This window comes from Nothobranchius furzeri, chromosome 1 (genome assembly GCF_043380555.1).
Source record: "Nothobranchius furzeri strain GRZ-AD chromosome 1, NfurGRZ-RIMD1, whole genome shotgun sequence".
In the NCBI taxonomy this organism is placed as follows: domain Eukaryota; kingdom Metazoa; phylum Chordata; class Actinopteri; order Cyprinodontiformes; family Nothobranchiidae; genus Nothobranchius; species Nothobranchius furzeri.
The window spans coordinates 27537476-27554370 of NC_091741.1; the positions used below are offsets into that span (position 1 = coordinate 27537476).

The following is a 16895-nucleotide window of genomic DNA, read 5'->3' on the forward strand; positions in this document are numbered from 1 at the left end:
ACATTTGAAAGCTTTTCGCGAACCCTGCACACAAAAACATCACTATTGTATGGAAAAATTCATTCAACAAACTCACTGAGGCTTGTTTTGTTTTTGTTTATTTCAGAGAGGACTCTGTACAGACATTCACAACAAAATGGGAATCAAGATTCCAACTGCAACTTCTTCAAAATTCAAACTATTACAAAAAAATCCAATCCCTCGTTTGGCCGTTTGGGCACGTGTCACCAACATCCGAAACATTTGACCGCTTAGAAACAAAAATAATAATAAAACGCATTAAGACTCGGTTAGGTAAACAAAAGGAGATTATAATAGATGATAAATTCTCCAAAAAGTTTCATTTGGTGTTCCCAGGACTTTTAAACCTCACAATATGGAAACGATTAGAGTGACTTCTGTTACTGCCTAGTTTTGCAGTAGCTACACGTTCGTGATGATGAGTGGCTGACATGTCAGAAGGCCAATAGGCTGAGGTTAAATTCTCCAAACTGCGCCTCCTTTCACCGCAGCTGCAAAGGCACATCTCAAGATCAGATATAACAAACATATTGAGTTAACAAGTCAAAACAGTGGATTTATTCATAAGCTGAGAAAGGAGTCGATTCTTCTTAGTTTCTGGTTCTGTTCTGGTCAGTAGGTCCAGGTGGGGGTCTGGGGAAGGCCTGAGGTTCAAGTTAGGAACGGCGTAAAGATGCTACTGCTGTGATTTCTTTGCTAGAGCCTCGGCTTCCTGGTGAGAAATAACAGAAGAATATGTTAACTATCTAAACACAGAGGTAGGCTATCCTGCAGTTTCTGTTGAGGCAGACAGGAGGCGCCAGTGTACAGGTGTGGAAGACAAAAAAGGAGAAGAAGCCTGTTGTGGTGTTTAAATATCACCGACACACGTCTAGTGTGTGTCTCCTGTATGTAAATGACCGCCAGGACACCTGATTTAAATGGGAGGTCTGCAGGAGAGCAGTTCAAAGAAAGGAGAAATGCTAACGAGCGTGATTGTCTGAGAGCTTACCTTTGACCCCGGAGGAGCAGTCAAACCCAGAAATGCATAAACAGCATTATCTTCTCTGGCATCAAAAAAGGCCTCGTAGTTCTGAAAGCAAAACAGTTGAGTGTATGGTATCAGCTCCCCTAAATTAAACCTGCTTAAATCCTGAATCTGGGCCTCAAAGCTGCAATCCGAGTACCCGAGCTAGTTATATACCTGAAGAAAGGTCTCGGCAGAAAACCCCATAGCAGGACATTGTGCTAGAGAATGCAACCAAGACTAAGAAGCTAACAAAGTTGGTCACCTGTTGGATTGTAGCTGGCTTTTTCTTTTTCTCCCACTCACTCAAACACGCCCTACAGCTGCAGCAAACCTGGGAGTGACATTCAATACATTCTCCATGTGCAACTCCACCTCCGTCCACCCATTAGCTGTAAGCCTGCTAACAGCTTGCTTGGTGGTCGTGGGAATAAACCGGTTTGTGCAGTTTTGTTGCCGTGCATTTGCATTGCATTGTTCATTTCTATGTATCAGCATGAACGGGCCTCCTTTTGCATGATCTACTGACATCTGCCTGGGCTCAAGGTTGCCCATCAGCCTGGATTTGCTGAGGTGTGATGGAAGCCCAGGCTGCTTTAGCAGCAGCCTTCAGGTCATCTGCATTGTTGGGTCTGGTGTCTCCTCTTGACAATAACCCATAGATTCTCTACCGGGATTCAGGCCAGGGCCATTAAACCAGCGTTTAGTACCTTTGGCAGTGAGGGCAGGTCCTGCTGGAAAATGAAATCTCCATAAAGCTTGTTAGCTGAAGGGAGGAGCTCTAAAAAGTCCTGGTAGATGTCTGTGTTGACTATGGGCTTCAGAAAACACAGTGGACCTAAACCAGCTGATGACAACCTCACTAACTAAGGAAATTTCACCCCAGAGGTCAAGCAACAAGGATTCTGAGCTTCTCCACTCTTCCTCCAGACTCTGGACTCTGGAGCAGTTAAGATGCTCCTGACGTAGTCTCCGGTTCAGGGATGGACTGACATGTCCATTCAATAGTCCATGACAGGGCAGCCTGCTGACCCAGACTGAGACAACATTTAGAAGCTCGGCAAGCCTTCATACGTGTCTTATAATTCAATTAGCTGATTAGGGTTTGACGAGTGTTCAATATTTCACTTTTGCACAACATTCCAGTCCTCTGAGGCACGGAAAAGTGGGAGTTTCTTATCTGTAGCTATAAGAACCTTCACCAGCATAAGCATCATACTTACAGTGTGTGTAATGAATTGGTATGTGTCACTGTCTGAAACGAGTGACACAGAAACTGGAGCTTTGTCATAATATTCAAAACATGTAAATGCACTATTATTTATCACAAGGGGCTGCGCAGTAATGCGATGGTACTGGTTAGCATTGTGGCCTGGGAGCAAGAAGGTCCCAGGTTCAAATCCAGGCCTGGGTCACTCAGACCTCCACCGATCCCTGTGGCCAGAATACCGCACTTGCAACTTCAGAGTGCCGGTCCGGTCCCTGTTGGACTTAACTTATTCACTGCCATTGACGACTAAAGTCGTCATTTGCGTTTTTTACTGTGTGGGCATCGGAACGAGCCCCCCCCACCGAGAGAACAAACATCCCAGCTCTAAAGCCGATCTTTATCCGCACACGTCACACGTCACATGATCAGGAAGCAGAACATCCACGTGTTAGGAGATCGTTTTGGGCCGCTGCTGTAAAAAAAGTGAGGCGCGAACCGGAAAAGCTTCTGCCGATCACAATTCAACAACGGATTATGAAAGAACGGATAACGCTCGAAACGCGCTGATTTTTCCTGATGTAAGAGGTGAGTCTCCGCTTTGTTTTGGTAGTTTCGGCGTCGACATCATCCTAGCGTGCAACGTTCTGTGACTCTTAAAAAAACAGTAAAAACGGTGAAAAACGCTGGCAGCGAATGTTAATAACAGAAGAGCTGGCATGCTTTTGGGGCAGCAGTAGCTCAGGAGGTAGAGCGGGTTGCCTCATGATCGGAGGGTCGTGGGTTTGATTCCAGCTCCCACCAGGGGTATTCTGCTGTTGTGTCCTTGGGCAAGACACTTCACCCAACTTGCCTGTGTTAGTGGTGGTCAGATGGGCCGACGGCGCCAAATGGCAGCCTCGCCTCTGTCAGACCTCCTCAGGGCGGCTGTGGCTACGTAGTAGCTTACCATCACTAGCAGTGTGTGAATGTAAGTGTGTGTGAAAGCGTCTTTGAGAGTCCTGAAAAGCGCTATACAAGTTCAATGCATTATTTATTATTATTATTATTATTATTATTATGCCTGGCGCTGGAATTTGCTTCCAGCACATTCCCTGGATGTTTTATTTTGTGAACACAGCTGATTTGTTTGATTTAGTGATGAACCACCCCTGTAGACACTAATGAAGACTGAGGAGACATTTCAGCTGTTAGATTAAGGTGTGTAAATGGAATGCACAGCGAGGAGACAAGTGTCACTTTTGGTTTTACTACTTGGACACTAGAGGGTGCTAAAAGCTAGCCAAAAGTAGCTAGCATTCCTCTAATGAAGGTATCAGAATCAGTACAGGAAACATTGTCCCATTATTACAGTGTGTGTTGTTCTCACCCCACAATATGTGGTTTCATTGAATATCTGAGGGGGGAGAGGGTTCCCCGTGGTAGGTCTGCTCTCCTCTGGGATATTCTCTCTCATCCACTTCCTGTTGGATTCGTTGGCCGCGATGTCACACTCCTCAAACTCAATCTTATTGGCCGCCAGGAAGCCCATCACATCCTGCTGCTGCTTTTTAATCTGTGTGATGGGGAAATGGGAAAGGGGAAGTTGTCAGTCATTAACGCTACAATTAGGAGGAAACAGAAGGTTCACCATGCTGTCAACTGTCTGCTTTGAACATAAGGACAGCTTGTTTGTGTAAGAAACGACACGGAGAAGTGCTGGCTGCCCTGTTACTAAGCTACCACCGCCCTGCTGCCGAGTTAAGTAGGTAAAAAAGTATTAACAATATTATCTTCAGCAAAACTAATCAGGGAGGAGTTGAAATTTAGTTGCATGGGGAAAAAACACCAAGACACCTGGGCAAAACCAGTGAAATTATAAACACCCAAGGTCAAAGGTGTTTTTTTTTTACAAAGAGTAGCTTTAGATCCTATTTTTAGATTGTTCTAACAAATACAGAAGCATAATTACTCGCATTTCCAAAGGTTTGATCAATAATCACACAAAGCTTATGCAAAGAAGACTTCTCTGCAGAGTTGGCCCCAAAACCTTTGTCTTTATGTTTTGTGTAGTGCTCTCAGTCACCTTCTGAGCCATCAGTTTTTGCTTGATCAGGGCTTTGAGTTTCACAGTTTGGAGCTTTTGTTCGTCCACCTGGTTTTTGAGGATTACCCACAGAAAACAAAACAACTGTCATGTCTCCCAGGCTGCCATCCTCCTCAGCCAAGCCCTCATCCTCCTAATTCACCACACCTGCACCCTGTAATCATATCATCCTGTTCACCTGACCCAGCAGCTATATAGTATATTCCCCAGCCAGCCACCAGCTCCCTGCCAGATTTTTGAACGCCACAGCAAGTAGATTCTCCGGCCTTCTGATTGTTACCTGACTCTCAGACCCCGACCCTGTTCTGACTCCCAGATTTCTGCCTTTCCTTGCCCCCGTTGTTGGATTTCCTGGATCTTTGATCTTTTTGGCCTGTCTTCTGACTTCAAGCCTCTCGCCTGCCTCCTTTTATCCCTTGCAGCTCTCTCTGGTTCTGACCCACGCTTCCACCTGACCAAGCCCCTGACATCTTTCTGGATTTTTGGTAACAAATACCTGAACTGTTAAATAAAAAAAAACTTCTAGATGTGTTCGGTTGTCCTCACAGGTCCTCCATCTAAGGATATTAATACAACAGAAAAAACAATGGAAGATAAATACAGGGAGTGCAGAATTAATAGGCAAATGAGTATTTTGTCCAAATCATCCTCTTCATGCATGTTGTCTTACTCCAAGCTGTATAGGCTCGAAAGCCTACGACCAATAAGCATATTAGGTGATGTGCATCTCTGTAATGAGAAGGGGTGTGGTCTAATGACATCAACACCCTATAACAGGTGTGCATAATTATTAGGCAACTTCCTTTCCTTTGGCAAAATGGGTCAAAAGAAGGACTTGACAGGCTCAGAAAAGTCAAAAATAGTGAGATATGTTGCAGAGGGATGTAGCAGTCTTAAAATTGCAAAGCTTCTGAAGCGTGATCATCGAACAATCAAGCGTTTCATTCTAAATAGTCAACAGGGTCGCAAGAAGCGTGTGGACAAACCAAGGTGCAAAATAACTGCCCATGAACTGAGAAAAGTCCAGCGTGCAGCTGCCAAGATGCCACTTGCCACCAGTTTGGCCGTATTTCAGAGCTGCAACATCACTGGAGTGCCCAAAAGCACAAGGTGTGCAATACTCAGAGACATGGCCAAGGTAAGAAAGGCTGAAAGACGACCACCACTGAACAAGACACACAAGCTGAAACGTCAAGACTGGGCCAAGAAATATCTCAAGACTGACTTTTCTAAGGTTTTATGGACTGATGAAATGAGAGTGAGTCTTGATGGGCCAGATGGATGGGCCCGTGGCTGGATTGGTAAAGGGCAGAGAGCTCCAGTCCGACTCAGACGCCAGCAAGGTGGAGGTGGAGTACTGGTTTGGGCTGGTATCATCAAAGATGAGCTTGTGGGGCCTTTTCGGGTTGAGGATGGAGTCAAGCTCGAATCCCAGTCCTACTGCCAGTTTCTGGAAGACACCTTCTTCAAGAAGTGGTACAGGAAGAAGTCTAGCCTAGTGAACTAGACCAAATTCTTGCTTTGCAAACTTTGGTCTAGGCATGCTCCATTGGAACCTCCGCAGCTCCTACCAGGACTCTGGCTAGCCAATCACAGCTCTCTAGAGGGGTTTCAAACACATTAAGAGCTGTGATTGGTCCATAATGGTGGGCCAATCATAGTGCTCTATCTGCTTAGTGAACAAATCACAGAGCTTTATCCGCTTTGTGGGCCAATCAGGGCACTCTATATGCCTGGTGGGTGGGATGATGCAACAGAGTGAAACAAGAGTATGTCACATTCATTGTCCAGTGGAATGCGGAGATCATTTGAAAGACAACGGTAGAACCCGCCCAATGGAGCCAGGCTAGAAGAAGTCTGCATCCTTCAAGAAAAACATGATTTTCATGCAGGACAATGCTCCATCACACGCGTCCAAGTACTCCACAGCGTGGCTGGCAAGAACGGGTATAAAAGAAGAAAAACTAATGACATGGCCTCCTTGTTCACCTGATCCGAACCCCATTGAGAACCTGTGGTCCATCATCAAATGTGAGATTTACAAGGAGGGAAAACGGTACACCTCTCTGAACAGTGTCTGGGAGGCTGTGGTTGCTGTTGCACGCAATGTTGATGGTGAACAGATCAAAACACTGACAGAATCCATGGATGGCAGGCTTTTGAGTGTCCTTGCAAAGAAAGGTGGCTATATTGGTCGCTGATTTGTTTTGGTATTGTTTTTGAATGTCAGAAATGTATATTTGGGAATGTGGAGATGTTATATTGGTTTCACTGGTAAAAATAAATAACTGAAATGGGTATATATTTGTTTTTTGTTAAGTTGCCTAATAATTACCGTAAATCCTCTAATACAGGCCTGGGCCTGTATTTGACTCAAGCTCATCAAGCTCCAGGCCTTTATTGGAAGGAGGGCCAGAATTAGAGGCAGGCCTCTATTTCTATTTGAGCAAAATGAACTAATGGTTCGCTGGAGTTTTTGACAATTAAAATTGCGCCCACATTTTCAAAGTTAAACACATCTCTTTTAACAACGGTAGTTTCTGCTTCAGCCATCTCTCCCCTCTCCCTGCGCAGCGGCCGCAAACTCACTGATGCGCCTGCAGCCTCTCGGAGTTCCTGCTGCTCTAAACATTAAAATAATTATTTCATTTTCTGTTCCTCACTTCTGATTACCTTCAATGGTGTCTGTTTGTTGCAACCAGCAGGTACAAAAACTAACTTGTTTTTATTTGACTATTTTTCTGTCCTGCCTGTTTATTATCTTCCTGCATCTCCTCTCAATCCTAAAGAAAAACTGCTACCTGGGTTCATATATATTCACCTCATGAGTTACCTTTGAACTGCAGTTCTAAAAGATCTACCGACCGCAAAAACAGGGGAGTGCCGCTGCTTGGCGGCCGCATCAGTGATCGGTGCATCACCGGAGGACAAGGTGATGCGTCCCGCTCCACAGCAGCGAAACGCATCAGGCGCAAATAAAAGACAGAAAACATTAAAGGAAATGAGCCGACATGAACGATCGTGTGTCAGTACCGACGCTCTGGCACAGCGCGTTGCAGGAGCTTGTCACCTGCTGACAGCAGGCTGCTGTCTTTTCCGTGGACTGCATCTTACCGGTCATCATCACGTGACAGCGACTAGTTGACGACAGGCATAAAAAGTCACTGTAGTGAAGTCGACTAGTTCATACAACCCCTATTGCTCCCCAGAGTGTTCTGCAGCATAATCAGCACGTTCTCTTTGAACTTGATATCAAATTTTCGCCTCCTCTTCGTCTCCGCATGGTTAAAGTTACCCTCGCGGTCTATCACTGGCCAATCAAAAGTGAGACGATGACACAACCGCCCCCCGTACTTGATTGTTACCACATTCCACCCGGCCACAATAAGAGACCGGCCATTATTCACCTCCGCCGACTCCGACACCGGACAAAATATGATACCCGGCCATTAATTGAATACAGGCCAATATTAGAGGATTTACGGTATGCACAGTAATAGTCACCTGCACACACAGATATCCCCCTAAAATAGCTAAAACTAAAAACAAACTAAAAACTACTTCCAAAAACATCCAGCTTTGATATTAATGAGTTTTTTGGGTTCACATGGTTGTTGTTCAATAATAAAATTATTCCTCAAAAATACAACTTGCCTAATAATTCTGCACTCCCTGTAGTGCCATTGAAACAGCAGCACAAACCTAAAAACGTGGCTTCAAATTTTTTGATTACCAATGCACAAGATAAAATATGGCCACACCCATTATTCTAGAAACACTAAGTACTACAACATCAAGCAGAAAAAAACCCTCAAATATCATGAAGCCAGAAAGCCAAGATTTGCAAATGCATCTCCCAACTGTTATGGTCCATGTAAAATAAAAAAATAATACCTCAAAGGACACCTGAAGTTAGAATATGGAACATTTTAATAGAAAGCTATAATTAAATAAAAATACCTCCAGAGATGTGCAGAATGAACGTACGCACTAGAACTCCCAAAGCAGTTATTTTCATATTTTGATATGTACTAATTTAGTTAGATGGATCTCGTGTTGTCCTTTCTTCCCGGCTTTTCTTATTTTTGTGTTATTTCCATAAAATAATGTATCAAAAAAGAAACATAGCTGTTTACGACTTTGTCACCCACAAGTAGGGCTGGGCGATATGGCAGAAATAGAATATCACGATTTTTCCAATATTTTATCACGATTTCGATTTTATCACGATTTTTAATCCATGAATAGCATAACTTCAATTGCGTATTAAAGAAGAGAAACATTGAATAATAAACATTTATTCATATTAGGGATAATCAACTCAGCGCTAACACACTTATATTTTAAACTCACACCAGAGATGATGAAAGCCCTGAGAGAAACAATTACAAAAATCAGTTTTTCTCGTTTTTCAAGTGACTTAACATAAATTAAAATCGTAAACATATTTAAAGTGCAAACATGTCAATTGCAAACGTATTGTGCAAACATTAACTTGTTCAAAATACTATGTAGCTCCCAGTTGCTCATGTAGTGGATAGTTAAGCTCAAATACGGCTCTGATGTGCGGCTGGACCAGAGATCGCTTGTGGTAGCAAATACCTGCGCATTCTGAATATTTTCTGCAACTCTCACTTTGCATTCAGCGTACATACGTGGAATGGCGGTGTTCGGAAAATACTTGCGGCTGGAAAACTCGTAGCGCGGATCCAATGTTTTTATCATGTTCTTAAATCCCGCTCCTACTGTTCACACGGGACACAAATCTTTAACCAAGTGGTACGTCACTGCATCTGTCACGCTGTTCCATCGTCTGCTGTCTCTGCCGTAAGGAGTGAGTTTTGTGTGTGTTTCTGTTAGCGTTTGCTGCCAGGAAGAAGCACTAGCCGCTGTCGCTGTAGCCGCAGGCTTTTTAGCTTTAGCTGCCAGCTGGCTCTCATTGCATTGTTTGGGATGCCTTCTTTTCAAGTGATTAAACAAGTTTGTGGTGTTGCCATCACTTGCCTTGACGCTCTCCTTGCAAATGACATTTCGCTGCTCTTTGTCATCTGGTGAAAAACCAAACCAGTTCCATATGACGGACGAGGCGTTCCTCTTCGGAACGAAAACCTCGTTGTCGCTCTCAGCCGCGGCCGAAGCCATGTTTATTCACACACAGGTGAAAACAAGCGGGGCGCTAATATATTACTATGACTTACTCTGATTGGTTAAGGGTCAAACAAAGGCGTGTCATTCGCCTGGGGTAAGTTCCATTTTCATTCAGAGGCAGAAATTCAACAGCAGAGCTGCGAATCGTGATAAAAAGGTCTCTCAAACATGACAGACCGTCAGATGTGTAGATCGTAAAACGGTCTAAAATCGTCGTATCACCCAGCCCTACCCACAAGCCGTCAATTTGACCGCTCTGTTGTTTACACGGTTTCCCCGCGGATGACAGACAGCGTCGCCGTTGCTCATCAACCAACATTCCAGCTCACTTTCCGTTCAAACTCAGTGTGACATAGCTTCTAAAATGACCTTTAGAAGATTGTTCTCAGTGAAACAAGCATGGGAAATGAAGCTGCTTCAGACAGTCAGGGGAAAACTGATGAAAACTGGTCAGTAGGAAGCAGCAGCGACCCTGACAGCAACGCGGAAGACGATCTGGGACCCCTCGACCCCACCCACGGAAAGGATCTGTGTCGGTCTCCTAGCGAACAATAGAGAGACTTATCTTCAATGTTTGGATTCAATTTTGTTTTCTATTTTCTTACCACATTAGGTTCACAAATCCATAAATGTTAATTTATAACGCACTTGAACCGTTTTGCTCCACAATATCATCATCAGCAAGCATTTAATGGCCAAAATGACAGCCGTCAAATTGAGGGTGACAGGGAGTTCTAGTGAAGTTAGAATTGTGGGAGTTCTAGCATTAAAAGCTTTCTGTAAAAAGATAAATAATCTAATTTTTATTCTGTCGGGCACAACACTGTTTTTGTTTACAGCTACCAGCCACTAGAGGGCACCGCTGCACTAAAAAGCTGGGACTGTGTAAAATGGCAGACTTGACAAGTCAAGCAGCGGATTCTGAGCCCAGAAGATGTTCTAACGGTAAATACTGCTGTAAAATAAACTTATTAGTAGAAATCAGTCGTTATCCTGTATGATTTGTCTCTGAACACGGTGCTGGAACGTGAGCAGTGAACCAAAATCACAAAGGCTGAAAAATGAGTCCTGTTGTTGCAGTACTACCTCTGAACACCAGAGTTCGCCAGAGTGTTCGTCAGTGTCAGTGTTCCATATTCAACCTTTAAAATGTTGGGTCCAGAGAAACCGCAATGTTTAAGTTAGTTTTAATGAAAATATCCCAAACCAAAGGTGAGAGCTGGGAGCCCTGTGACCAAAATGCAGTGAGATACAAAAGTTTAAAGTTGTTAATCTCCATGATTTTCCTGTATAAATTGTTGGTTGTTATAACATGAAGGGGAGACACACACAGTGATAATTGAGAGGTAAAAATAAGTTTATTGGATTTACAGAAAGTGTGCAATAATTGTTTAAACAAAATTAAGCAGGCGCATACATTTGGACACCGTTGTCATTTTATTGATTCCAAAACTTTTAGAACTCTAACTTGATTCGGTAAGCTCAAGCCTAGGGCACACGTGGCATCGCGCCATCATTTTAAATAGAAGCCGTAATAGTTAAAGTGGCTGCACGGGGGGCGCCGCGTCCCAGAAGGCGCTAAAGATAGGCGCTAGTTGTATCTCAAGCGCTGTGGCACCGCCGCTGTTTACAACATTGTGAAGTACTTTACAACAGAAATTACGACGAGGAACGGCTTTACGGCTCAAACCTAGATGCATTTTTGATAATTTTAAAGTACTATTGATCTTAAAATATTCTAATGAGTAGCGTACTTAGCCATTTTTGATTAATTTGAGTCTCACAAAACACAACGGCGAGTCTGATCACTTATAAACAATAAAGTCACTTCCTGCTTCCTGTTTTCAAGTCCCGCGTGTTGTGAATATATCGCTCACTCAGCGGCGCGTCCTGTGGGACCACTTGACTTCTCAAACCCACGGGCACGACGCGTCTGCCTCCGGTGTGAACCCAGGATTTAGTGACCCTTGATCTCCATACACAGGCAAATCCAATAATGAGAAAGATTCTTTAAGGAGGTCAATTGTAAGTTTTCCTCCTCTTTGAATATTCTCTGACGAGCAGCAACATGGGGGTCTCAAAACAACTCTCACATGAGCTGAAAACAAAGACTGTTCCCCATCATGGTTTAGGGGAAGGATACAGAAAGCTGCCTCAGGGATTTCAGCTGTCTGTTTCCACAGTTGGGAACTTAGGCCTAGTCCACACGTAGCCGGGTTTTTTTTTAAACGAATATCCGCCCCTCCAGAAACTTGCATCCACACCACCGCGTTTTAAAAACAAACTGTCCACACGTACCCGGATAAATACGTTGTTAAGGACATGCCAGACCTGTAGGCGGCAGTACTTCCCCCGTTCTTAACCTCGTCCTTCGTCTGTGGTCTTCTGCAAGGAGCAGTAATTCCGCTTGCAAAAACAAACAAGCAAAAAGCGCTTGGACCATTGATGGATCGGGTAGTGACAGAGCGCAGCTCTGAGGGCATCCATGATGCCGGCTAGTGTAAACACAGGTCGCACACGTGATGTCAGCATTTTTTGTCGCGGAAAGTGACGTTGCGGACCTTAAAACTCCGTTTTTGTCCGTCCACACGCAGACACCCAAAACGGAGAAAACGCAGATCTTCACTTTGGCCGGAGTTTTTAAAAAGATCCGTTTTCATGTGAAAAAACTCCGTTTTCGTGTGGACGACAGGCCAAAACGTAGAAAAATACCTACTTTTTGGCAGATCCCCGGCTACGTGTGGACAGGGCCTTATTGAGGGAATGGAAGACCACAGGCACAGTTCAAGTTAAGACTCAAAATGGCTGATCAAGAAAAATCTCAGATGAACAGAAGTGAAGAATGGTGAGAACAGCCAGAGTCAACCCACAGACCAGAACCAAAGACCTACAACATCATCTTTCCGCAGATGGAGTTACTGTGCACAGTGGCGTGTCTAGGCCTTTTAAATTGGGGTGGCCCAGGTGGGGCACTTGTTTATGCATGGGGGGGAGGTAGTGTCACCAAAATCTTTATTATTTTTTTCATTTTAGTGAATTTGTGAGCTCCATGTTGCGCCATGACCAATTTTCTCCCTTTATCCTTGCCTTTGAGCTGCTTTGTGGTGGTTTGAAAGCCACTTTTGGGTGCATTACTGCCACCAACTGGTGTTGAGTAGTAGTGGGGATTCTAAATACTAATTATGTCAATATGAAAAAATAATAAAAATTATACAGAAAAGTTCTGTTGGCCTGGGGCTAGAAACAATGTTAAAGGTGCATACTGCCACATACTATTTTGGTGTTTTTGAACCCCAAGCCTTTTTCTAAATTAAATTTAAATGGAACTCAGTGGGGTGATGCCAGGGCTGGCCAATCAGATTTAAAGGGTGGCATGTGCTACCCCAGGCCACTCCCTGGACATGCCCCTGACTGTGCATTGTTCAACCATTTGGCGCACCAAACCCCCAAATTCCACTACCTCCGCTCCGCTCCGGCACGAACGCCGGAGCAAAATCGGTCCCGTTGTAGTCAATCAGAGCAATTCCACTACTGCGGCCGTGCTCCGGCAGTGCGGCGCAGTGCGCCGCCCTCTGTTCCGGCGTCCGGCAAAAATAGAATCGATCCTATTTTTGCCAGACGCCGGAGCACCTCCGCAGTAAATGGACAGAAATCACAACCGCCCAACAGGAAAAGGAGCAAGCACAACTTCCATTTTTCACAATAAATCGATAAACAAAAGGCGTTTTTTGTTTCATATGCACAGGTTTAACAACTTTTAACAACTATCAATGGCGGCTGAAGTTTAAATGCACAAAAATAAGCCATAAATACAGTTTCCACTATCAAAATAGTCACACTTTGTTGATCCAAACACTGCTGATCTCTCAACACAAATGATGGGCAGATTAAACAGTTCATTTCGATGCTTCTCCCACACAACGGGTGTTTGGATCTAACTTCCGCGTTTATTGCTCGGACTGTATCGCAAGATCTCGGAAATCCCGCGCATGCTTGTTTGCCCCCCTCAGGTCTCCGCACCGGAGCGGAGCCGTTGTAGAGCGGGTTCCAGTAAAAATTGAGTTCGGAAGCGAGCGGCTGCGGAAGGCGGGGGGGGACCGGAGCGGAGGTAGTGGAATTTGGGGGTAATACAAGGAGATGCTGTATGTGAGAGAGATGCAGAGGAAGCCTTTTCTCCACCCATGGCACAAACAGCTGCTTGAGGTTTGCTAAAGCACATTTGGATAAGCCAGCTTAATTTTGGAATACGGTACTGTGGACTGATGAAATGAAAACTGAGTTATTACATAACATAACAAGGGGCGTTATGCATGGAGGAAAAAGAACACAGCATTCCAAGAAAAACACCTGTTACCTACAGAAGTAGAACCTGCAAAACATGGTGGTAATTCATACTGTAGGCTGTGTGGCCAGTGCAGGGACTGGGAATCTTGTTAAAGTTGAGGGACGCATGGATTCCATTCAATATCAGCAGATTCTGGAGACCAATGTCCAGGAATCAGTGACAAAGGTGAAGCTGCACTGGTGCTGGATCTTTCTACAAGACAACCACCCTAAACAAAGCTGAACTGAATCTCAATAGGTGGTTTCCACCGGGGTAGACTGGGACCAAAATTCGGCCCTGGCATTTTTACGAGTCATCAGTCCTCCCCATTGGGAGAGTGGTGGGGGTGGGGGGTGGGGGGTGTTGCCGCCTGCAGACTCGTCTTTAGGCCGAATGTGAGATCGAATATGGACTGGGACTGTTAAATTACAAGCAGGGCCAGACCGCTGTGACCAGGAGCCCTGGCCTTCCAGATCAGCTCATTCACCACGGGCGGAGATCAGCTGGAGAATAGCTACATGCTAACGTGGTAAAACAACTTCTACGTCGTCGCTCTACGGCCTTTTTCTTGCTGAAAATGCCTGGAAAAACTCTGTTAGCTTCAGGTTACCATGGAGCTAATGTTCTGCAGATCACCAACTGTGGAGAAGTGTCGGCCCAAGCTTGCTAAGCGGCCCACCGGGCCAGTGCCAGAATGCCAGATAGGCCAGTCCACCCCTGGTTTCCACCACCGCAATCTTGGCTGTGGCACGTGCTTGTCAGTTCAAGGGCAGATGACTGACATCTATCAAATCCGATGTAGCTACGAGCTAACGGAGCTAACCGAAGCTAACGAAGGTTAGTAGGTGCTTTTAGCCAGAAAACCATGATTGAGCGACTCTGCTATCCTTTGCTTTTTAGGCTACAACACTTTTGACATCAAGCTAAGACTTCGGCCTTTCCTGGAGCAAGAAGGAGGCTGATGGCTCATCTATTACCTGTCCATCAAATAGACATGCTGATGGTGTTACCTTTACAATGTGGTGATGATATTATCAGAAGACCACTTCCGCGATATTGATTCTGAAACGGGAGTGCCCAGCCAGTCACAGCTCGGCTAAGCTGTGTTCATGCAGAGAAAATTGGTTTCTAACAGCATCAGCTTGATTAGTAGTCCAATTTATTCTGACTTCAGCCAGACTAACATATTTACATGCAAATAAAAAGTCCAACTTCAGTCGAACTAAGGCAATGCAGATTTCTGACGTGGCTCATCACCAAATTGTGTGTGGATTGTTGGTGGAGTTCCTCTGAGCAGACATTTGTGTTCTGAGGCTAAACTGTGTGTGAGTAATTCCCTTGGCTAAAGCCTATTTTTAACTCAGCTTGGGTGTGGAGAAATGCACAAATCAGTGTAACCATTTTTCTTTTAGACTTCTCCGTGGCCTCGGGAGTGTTGCAAAGCAATTCCATGCCCATACAAGTGTCTACATACAGTAAAAGAAAACAAACACAAATTATTGCCTTAGTCTGAGTAAATTTGGACTTTTGAAATGCATGTACACACCTTGATCTGGTTGAAGCCAAACCAAACTGGCCTGCACCTGATCGAGCTAAGGTGCCCACATAACACGGGTAAAAACAATGCATTTTTCTGCATGTAAACAGCTCCCCAATTTTCCCCCAACCTTTATACCCATATAGGCAATTGTACAATCACATGACATAGAAATGAACACATAAAACATATGAACAAATGAAGCAAGTTGTGATGCAGTATTAACTAATTTATGTAAATCTGAGCGACCTCCCGCTTAGCCGAGTTATGACCGGCATGAAACTGCAGAAGCGGTCTTCTGAAAATATGATCGCCACAAGACTCTGCATATATACTGTGATGCAGGATTGTCCATTTCTTCGGCCACTGTGCACAATATGCTTTTACTCTGTCTTCTTCACTCCCGCCAGTGTTTGTTTAGTACTTGTGTGACGCTATTCACCACCAAGATTCATTCAATAATTCAATTTTCTAACTAAGATGTAAACTTAGAGAAAGGCTCCCATTCTGGTTAAGGTATTAGCTCAGTTATTGCCACAGATGTCCATGTAACCACACTGACAGAAGCAAGGCACTCTGGTCATCACTAGCAGGCAAGGAGCATGCAGTGTCTTGCCCAAGGAGTTGAGAGGAATAGAGTTGGGGTTTGAGCCAGCAACCCACCATTTACAGGACAAATTCCAAGCATCTGCAACATAGTGGGACTGATGGGTGCGCTCACTTTTTCTTCATTAGGCAATCCTTTTTCCAAAAAAAAAAAAGATTCATCAGCAAAACCTGTATCTTTGGTACATTTACAGTTTTTTTTTCCTGATAATTTTCTTGAAGAAAATTGGTGTCTTTATTGTCCTTCCAGACCATCCTCCAAAAGTCGTCTCCTTAAGCCTTATTTATACTTCTCCGTGAGCTCCGCAACGGAGAGATGCACATGAGTGTCGGAAAGGTTTTCACATTCAAACTTCGGTTCAAGCAGCGGAGCGTTGCAAAGCAATTCCCCGCCAGGACAACAGAGGGCGTAGCGCTGTAAAAAAACTGAACTAACAAGCTAACATTATCTTAAACAGTTTATTTAGCTACTGGAGCAGATTAAGATGCCTCATACTTAGGTCATTGTCGCTGATTTCTTCATCGCCCAATAGCCCATCACATTTAGTGAAATAAAGCCAAACTTTAGAGCGCGTTCGCTTTCTTCTAGTCAGATTTTCGGAGTTCCGAGGAGAAAGCGAACGCACCATTAGCTGAACGGAAGCCAACATATCAAGCTAACGTTATCTTAAACATTTTATTTACCTACCGGAGCAGATTAAGGTGATGATGCCCAGTGTATACTTCAAAACTGTAATGCATTTTTTATTACTTGTTACCCTCATTTAAATTATCTATCTATCTATCTATCTATCTATCTATATATATATATATATATATATATATATATATATATATATATATATATATATATATATATATATATATATAAGTTACAGTGGTGTGAAAAACTATCTGCCCCCTTCCTGGTTTCTTATTCTTTTGCACGTTTGTCACACAAAATGTTTCTGATCATCAAAC

The 16895-nt window shown here is 44.1% G+C and overlaps 1 protein-coding gene across 1 annotated transcript in view; it reads right to left on the reverse strand.

The window, feature by feature from the left end:
* Positions 1-76: 76 nt before the first annotated feature.
* sh3bgrl (SH3 domain binding glutamate-rich protein like) overlaps positions 77-16895 on the reverse strand; it is a 35562-nt gene continuing 18743 nt past the window's right edge. The window contains exons 2-4 of the mRNA XM_015942810.3: positions 3604-3789; positions 1013-1093; positions 77-733 (exon numbers count right to left, since the gene is read on the reverse strand). Of these exons, the coding sequence (XP_015798296.1) occupies positions 698-733; positions 1013-1093; positions 3604-3789 (303 nt within the window). The 3' untranslated portion in view covers positions 77-697. The remainder of the gene's footprint in view (positions 734-1012; positions 1094-3603; positions 3790-16895) is intronic.